At 45.2% G+C, this 7,500-nt stretch overlaps 1 protein-coding gene across 2 annotated transcripts in view; it reads left to right on the top strand.

The window, feature by feature from the left end:
• LOC116060424 (protein FAM160A1-like) overlaps positions 1-7,500 on the top strand; it is a 25,934-nt gene that overhangs the window by 4,413 nt on the left and 14,021 nt on the right. Inside the window, exons 2-5 of one of the 2 annotated variants that reach the window (XM_031313973.2) lie at positions 1,361-1,408; positions 2,858-3,098; positions 4,921-5,101; positions 7,284-7,500. The exon at positions 7,284-7,500 is cut by the window's right edge and continues 11 nt beyond it. In XM_031313973.2, coding sequence (XP_031169833.1) covers positions 2,994-3,098; positions 4,921-5,101; positions 7,284-7,500 — 503 coding nt within the window. In that variant the 5' untranslated portion in view covers positions 1,361-1,408; positions 2,858-2,993. The remainder of the gene's footprint in view (positions 1-1,360; positions 1,409-2,857; positions 3,099-4,920; positions 5,102-7,283) is intronic. The other variant, XM_035994143.1, reaches the window with a different exon arrangement.

Below are 7,500 nucleotides of genomic sequence, written 5' to 3'. Positions count from 1 at the left end.
TCCTGCACAAAAAAACGCCATTTTTTTTAATAGCTAAACTACCTTTGCAGTCCTGGCCCCGAGGCTCTGAAACGATCTGCCCGAGGATGTCAGGTCAGCCAGTCTTGTATAAAGTACTCGAAAACAATACTTGAGTAAAAGTACAAGTATCTTATACAGAAAATGACTTTGGTAGAAGTTAAAGTCACCTTTTAGAATATCACTTGAGTAAAAGTCTTAAAGTATCTGATATTTACTGTACTTAGGTATCAAAAGTAATTTTATGATAATAAATGTACTTAAGTATTAGAAGTAAAAGTAAAAAAAAAACTTTGACTATGAACTTTATTGTAGCTTCCTTATAGTGAAGCTTAATATTCAGGCTTTCCACGCCTTCTTAAAAATCAAGTCTGACATCAACAAAAAAACAGAAACTGAATTTTATTTTTTGTGAGAAAGAATCGTTAACTCCAACGTACGAAAACTTGCAGGTAACGAGTAACTGAGATGCTAAGGGGAAATGTAGTGGAGTAAAAGTATACATTTTATTCAGGATATGTAGTAAAGTAAAAGTAAAAGTTTCCAGAAATATAAGTAACAAAGTAAAGTACAGATACGTGAAAATTCTACTTGAGTACTGTAACAAAGTATTTGTACTTTGTTACTAAGTTTTACCGGAGAGCCTTTCCTGATTTTATGTGTTTGCTTGAACCTTCTTTGAACCGTCTTTCATTTCTTTTAAAAATGTTTTTTCCGGGGCGCCTGGGCAGCTCACCTGGTAGAGGGTGCGCTCCATGTACAGAGACTCAGTCCTCACCGCAGCGGCTGCAGGTTCGATTCCAGCCTGCGGTCATTTGCTGCATGTCGTTCCCCCTCTCTCTCCCCTTTCATGTCTAAGCTGTTCTTTCAAATAAAGGGATATTATGTGCAGTGGAAAACTAAATAGAGAAAAGGAATTGCTGCCAAAAAAGTGAGCCGAGTTGAGCCGTATCATACAGGGGTAACATGACTTAAATACCTCAACATCAACCCAAAAATGTCCTCACTCCCAAGGTCTAAAATCTCAAAGTGGTCCTCACAAAGATAGATGTACAATCACACACATACACACCATGATGACAACTTGATGATCCAAACAGGAAATTGGACCAAAATCCAACTGTTTGTCCCACACACACACACACACACACACACACACACACACACACACACACACACACACACAGATTAGAGGCCCAGATGATGAAGGATGGATTTGTAAAGATTGTATGTGTGTGTGTCTGTGTGTGTGTGTGTGTGTGCACAGTGTGTGTGTGTGTGTGTGTGTGTGTGTGTGTGTGTGTCAGACAACCTTTCACTTATCTCTGTGTCTCTTTCTCAGGACAACGGTCGTTTATGTCGTCCCTTCAGCAGCAGCAGCAGCAGAGAGGTAGATAAACTATTCACTGTTGGGGGGGGGGGGGTTCTTGGAGAGCTCCTTGGGAATTCATGGAATGTCCCGGAAACGCCCAGGGTGGGACTCGGTCGCGTTCCCGTTTTTCCTGTTTGCATGTTGCCTCCGACGACCCTCACTTCCTGTTTCGGCCTTGGCGCTAGTTAGTCTGTCTGTTAGGACAGAAAGAGAAAAACAGAAATACGTAAAGACAGAAGGAGAGAACCTGTTGTTTCAGCATTCATAGAAATAAAGTGTGACGATCAGGTAATTGATTGGTTATGTATTGACATATATGAGACTGAGCCTTTCTGTTCACAGGACAATCACAGGCAGAGGGTGAGGTTAAAGAACATTGTTAAGGCATCACACGTTTTGCATGTTTCTCTATCTTTATTTTTATTGCATTAGATATCAGAACTGGAGATGACAACTGTTAAAAGTAGAAATTAGGGCTGGCAGTCGATTAAAATATTTAATCCTGATTGATCGCATGATTCTCCAAAGTTAACTCACAGTTAATCGCAAATTAATCACACATTTTTATGTTCTAAATGTACTTTAAAGGGACACATTTTTAAGTTTTCTATGCTCAAGTATTCAAAGTACCCATATTATGCTCATTTTCAGGTTCATAATTGTATTTAGAGGTTAAACACATAGGTTTACATGGTTTAATTTTCAAAAAACACCATATTTTAGTCATACTGCACATTGCTGCAGCTCCTCTTTTCACCCTGTGTGTTGAGCTCTCTGTTTTAGCTACAGAGTGAGACCTCTCACTTCTGTTCCATCTTTGTTGGGAGTCGCGCATGCGCAGTAGCGAGGTAAGGACTACTAGCCAGTCAGAAGCAGAGTATGAGGGCGTGCCCTGACAGTAGCGAGGTAAGGACTACTAGCCAGTCAGAAGCAGAGTATGAGGGCGTGCCCTGACAGTAGGGACTACTAGCCAGTCAGAAGCAGAGTATGAGGGCGTGCCATGCTAGCAGCTAGGCGATCATTATAACGTGTGTTCCAAAGTGACCACGTTTGTCTCTGAAGTAAAGGCTGGACTACAATAGAGCTGTTTGGAGCAGTTTGTGAACAGTGTTTTCTGTTGGAGATGGTAAGTCCCTTTGGGGTGGACTTTTGGCTTTTTCACTTTGTAAACCTATAACGTGCACAAAAAAGATATATAACACAATAAAGGAAAGAGGAAAAGCCAAAAAGCACAATATGAGCACTTAAAGACTCAACGTAATCAGTTCACATTGACAGCACACGCAAATAACTTTAGTCTTGTGGAGAGAACCATCTGTAAGGCCTTTGAAACTGAACTCCTCATTCAAAAGACCCTTTTCTTTATCAATTTCTGCTCAAGGAGCTTCCATTCACTACGGTACATATTTTCTCTATTACAGGAATAATTAAAAACGTGTCAACTCTCTCCACCTCCACCTCCTGCAGGCCAGCAGCTGCCCACCGAGCCCAGGGAAAGAGCCTGATCCTGGGCTGAGAGAGAGCCAGCTAATGCCCCTTGGTCCAGGCCACCGTCTCACAAACTCAGCTGGAACATGCTATAACCAGCTGACTGCCAATCAAAATGATGGCCTCGGTGGTTGCTGGGGGCCACCGGAAGAAGTCTCTCACGCTGAGAGGGGTGGACCCGGAGACCTGTATGATTGTGTTCAAGAACCACTGGGCACAGGTAATCAACTCATCCAATAATCAATCAAATAATCTATCAATCAATCAATCACATCCCAGGCAGAAAAAACTCACTTTCCTGTTGGTTTATCTCTTCTGTCCCTCAATCTTAGTCTGTCCTATTTTCCTCGTAATGTTTGGCAGACAGTGTGTGTGTGTGTGTGTGTGTGTGTGTGTGTGTGTGTGTGTGTGTGTGTGTGCATTTCTGACCCAGACTTTGGCCCTCAAACACAGGATCCATTTAGAACAAATCTCTCCACGCCCGCCAAGAAAACCCAGACACGCACTCTGTGTCTGTGTGTCTGTGCGTACAAGTGTATTGTGTGTGTGTGTGTGTGTGTGTGTGTGTGTGTGTGTTCCTTTTGTGAAGCAGCTTAGGTCAAAGGTTAACACAAGTCCAGACAGTGAATTACATTCTCCTCTCTCTCTCTCTCTCCCACGTGGATCTGTTATCTACTGTGTCTTACATTTCTTATAATAATGAGTCGTTGCTGTTTGCAAAGGGCAAATTATTATTATTATTTTTAAATGCCACAGAAAGATAATGAATATAAACCTAAAGATTGTGTTAATTTCAGTTGATTTCAAACAGATCGCAGAAAAACATGAAAAATGTTTTGAAGCCTGAAATTTAGGTTTTGAGGTGTTGTTTACTGGTGCCAGACAATCCAAATTTTGGTAAAAAGGTGCAAGATGACGTACTATTAGGAGTGCTAAAGTCCGCACAGGCAGGATAATAATAAGAAGAAGTTGAGGTGAATGGATGAATGGTCAATTAAACACAGGACTTTGACCCGGGTGACCCGTGTGAAAGCAAAAGTCAACAATGACTTTTTTTAACTCACATTACGCACATTATCTATGTCATTTAAGTTACGTAGGTAAAGTACTGTGCAGTAAGGTCTGGCTACACTACAGATGCATTCTGGGATAGGAGAAAAAAACCAATCAGAATCGTCTTGGGCGGCGCTGCGCACCGGACACAGCGACGGTGGCTCTGCTAAATAGTCTCGGGAAGGACCTTGTTTTGGTGGAACATTTTCACCTTGCAAAAGAAAACGCCACATACAATATTAAATGAAGTTAACTGTTGACGCAATACAGTAACGTGAGCTATTTAAATTAGCTGATACATGGTTAAACTTCATTAGCTCTGACCAGTGTATCTCCGTGTGTACTTCGTCCACAGCAATCCCACGGTCCCAAAACGTCCCAGTTAGAGAGGAAATGTCCTCAACATATTCTTTGTAAATCTTTACAATCCTTCCCCGAAAGAACCAAGCAGACTGGCCTTGTTGCACCATCCAAATTTTCTTAAAAACTTGCCATTTTTAGCGAATGGCTTGCTAGCTTTTGGGGCCAAAGCCTGATGTCATAGCCTGGGAAAACCCTGACGAACTTCCGGCAAATTTGAGATTTGCTCTGCAAGTCAGTCTGGCCGAGAGCCCATTCAAGCCCATTTTCAATGTTTCCAAATCGAGGCACCAATCACAACCGCTTTACACGATGACGATAGCACAGCGACTGCAAGCAGCTTTTTGTTTAAACCGAAGCGCAGCAACCCGTTGATGCCGCTGTCGCTGCTACATCACCCGGATCGTTGGTCTGATTGGTTGAAGGACTATCCAATTGCGCCCAGAGGCATTAGAGCGGCGTCCTTTGGTGACGCCCCTTTGGAAATGAGCTGCGAATGAACCTTCCCCAGACCCGCTCTCAGTTACAACTGAGAAGGGTCTGGTGTCAACCAGGCTACTGATGTCAGGCTTTATCCTGGACATGTACTTCCGCTGATCCAGACTACTCCGACCTCCCTCTGTCTGCAGGTAGTAAAGATCCTGGAAAAACACGAGCCGGGACGTAGCGGCACCAGTGCGTTGAGTTTCCTCTCCGGTCACGCCTCCGGAGCATTACGCTTCGGCCCCATCCCGGCCGACGAGGCCAGCGCCGTCCAGAACTACGTGGAACACATGCTCTTCCTGCTGATGGAGGAAGAGATGGGGCAAGGTAAGAGAACAAAGAAGAAAATGTGTCATCGTGCCGCTGCGTTGCTTTGTATTCAGTAGCTGTTTTTTCAAAACCGTTCCCTCATTCACTCACTCACTATTCCCTATATAGTGTTTATTAAATAGTGAACTATAAAGGGAACAACCAAACGAGATTTCGGACACTAACTAAAAGTTTGTTGCGTCAGTAAATGTGCCGGTTATTTGTGTGACAGAGGCAGGCACGCCCTAACCTGGTCCTACCAGACTCTGGTCCATTAGCCTGGTCCTACCAGACTCTGGTCCATTAGCCTGGTCCTACCAGACTCTGGTCCACTAGCCTGGTCCTACCAGACTCTGGTCCACTAGCCTGGTCCTACCAGACTCTGGTACACTAGCCTGGTCCTACCAGACTCTGGTACACTAGCCTGGTCCTACCAGACTCTGGTCCATTAGCCTGGTCCTACCAGACTCTGGTACACTAGCCTGGTCCTACCAGACTCTGGTCCACTAGCCTGGTCCTACCAGGCTCTGGTACACTAGCCTGGTCCTACCAGACTCTGGTACACTAGCCTGGTCCTACCAGACTCTGGTCCATTAGCCTGGTCCTACCAGGCTCTGGTCCATTAGCCTGGTCCTACCAGGCTCTGGTACACTAGCCTGGTCCTACCAGACTCTGGTCCACTAGCCTGGTCCTACCAGACTCTGGTACACTAGCCTGGTCCTACCAGACTCTGGTCCATTAGCCTGGTCCTACCAGGCTCTGGTACACTAGCCTGGTCCTACCAGACTCTGGTACATTTCATTTATACAGAGAGTCTGGCCACTCTCCATTGACATGTTAACTTCCTTGAAGGCGGGTACACTGTTGTAGTTTAAAACTATTGGATCTGCCCAGAGCCCCTCTTGATCTGCCATAACCGATCGCTAACATTTGGTCGTGACGTTGGCTTAGCATCGCTAGCGTTAGCCTTAGCCAACTCCTTCACCACTAACGGAGCAAGCTGGAAAATCAAACTGTTCCTGAACCCCGTGGGGAGGAGGGCCACAACATCATGGCCACCAACACAACTCAGCAAAGATTGTTCTTGCTCGGGCTTTAACTTCTGGATATTCGGCAGCGTTGCCACAACGGACTGAATGGCTTCGCTCGCATCTTTCTCCGCCGCCATTACGGAACTACAACTCAAACTAGCGCACGACCTCAACGTCATCGTCCTCAGCCACTCCCTCTGTTCACTGATTGGACCGGTCAAGATTTGGCCGGAGAAAACCAGCGAATATACCGCAAACCCAGACGGAGTACTGAAGGAAAATGAAAATTGAGCGGAAGTACGTAGGAGGGCGGAGCCAGGCTAGGAGCGCCCAGCATCATGTAAAAAAACAAAATGACTTCTAATACGTCCCTGAAACAAACCGAGCACCCAGGAGAATATTAAAAGGTTGTATATATGTTGCATGTTACATTTCCACTGTTTAGAAACGAAAGCCCGTTCCATTTTTCCATTTCAGTTTCCGCGGTTGCTTCTGCTTCTTCTTCTCCTCCAGGAAAACACGACGGCGTTGCATTGTGGTATACAGGAGTAAAATGTAGGGTACATCGTATGTATTCTCAAATTAGCAGTGTATTGTAGGTATTTTATAGCTTGGATGCCAGCCGAACTTAGCACCACCCACAACATTTGAGGTCGGGAAGTTGGGTCTGGACTTGATCCGTTGTGGAGCAACTACGCTCCAACCAGAGCTGTTAGGACCAATCAAATTGTGAGGGCGGGCTTTATACGGTGATGGACAGATGATCAACAGTAACGTAATCAACCACGTCACCAAAGCGCGCTTGGGATGAATTAGTTTACAACAAAGATGGCTGCCGCTGGAGAATTGAGATGTGTAGATTCCGCCATCGCGTCTGTTATAGAAGATATTGACAGCGCATTCATTTTAAAAGAGGAACAGAGAACCACGTTCAAGGCATTTGTCGATCGGAAAGATGTTTTTGCCGTCCTTCCTACGATACGTCACGTACTCCGTTGCTCTGATTGGTTGTAGGTCTATCCAATTGAGTGCAGAGGCATTTTCTTTCCTGATCGCGGCCCAATGGAGCAGTATCAGACTCATATTCTGACTAGAATCTAGAATAGTGCACTATTTGCGTGATAGGGAATGGTTTCTAACACAGCTAAACTCATGCATGTGGCACGCAGGAGGAGCGATGGGACCCATCCTGGAGTTTGTGGTTGTGGAGGGTGTGATGGAGAGGCTGTTTCTGTGGAGTCTGAGGAGACAGTTCACTGAGGACATGAAGCTGGAGCAGCTCAGGATGTACCAGATGCTTCTATCTCAGGCCAGACAGCCTCTGCTGCACCACAAACCCGTTCTACGGCCGCTCATGATGCTGCTGGCCTCCTGTGCTGGAGCCGG

This window comes from Sander lucioperca, chromosome 17, assembly GCF_008315115.2.
Source record: "Sander lucioperca isolate FBNREF2018 chromosome 17, SLUC_FBN_1.2, whole genome shotgun sequence".
NCBI classification, from domain to species: Eukaryota; Metazoa; Chordata; class Actinopteri; order Perciformes; family Percidae; genus Sander; species Sander lucioperca.
This window is presented reverse-complemented; position numbering and strand designations above follow the sequence as displayed.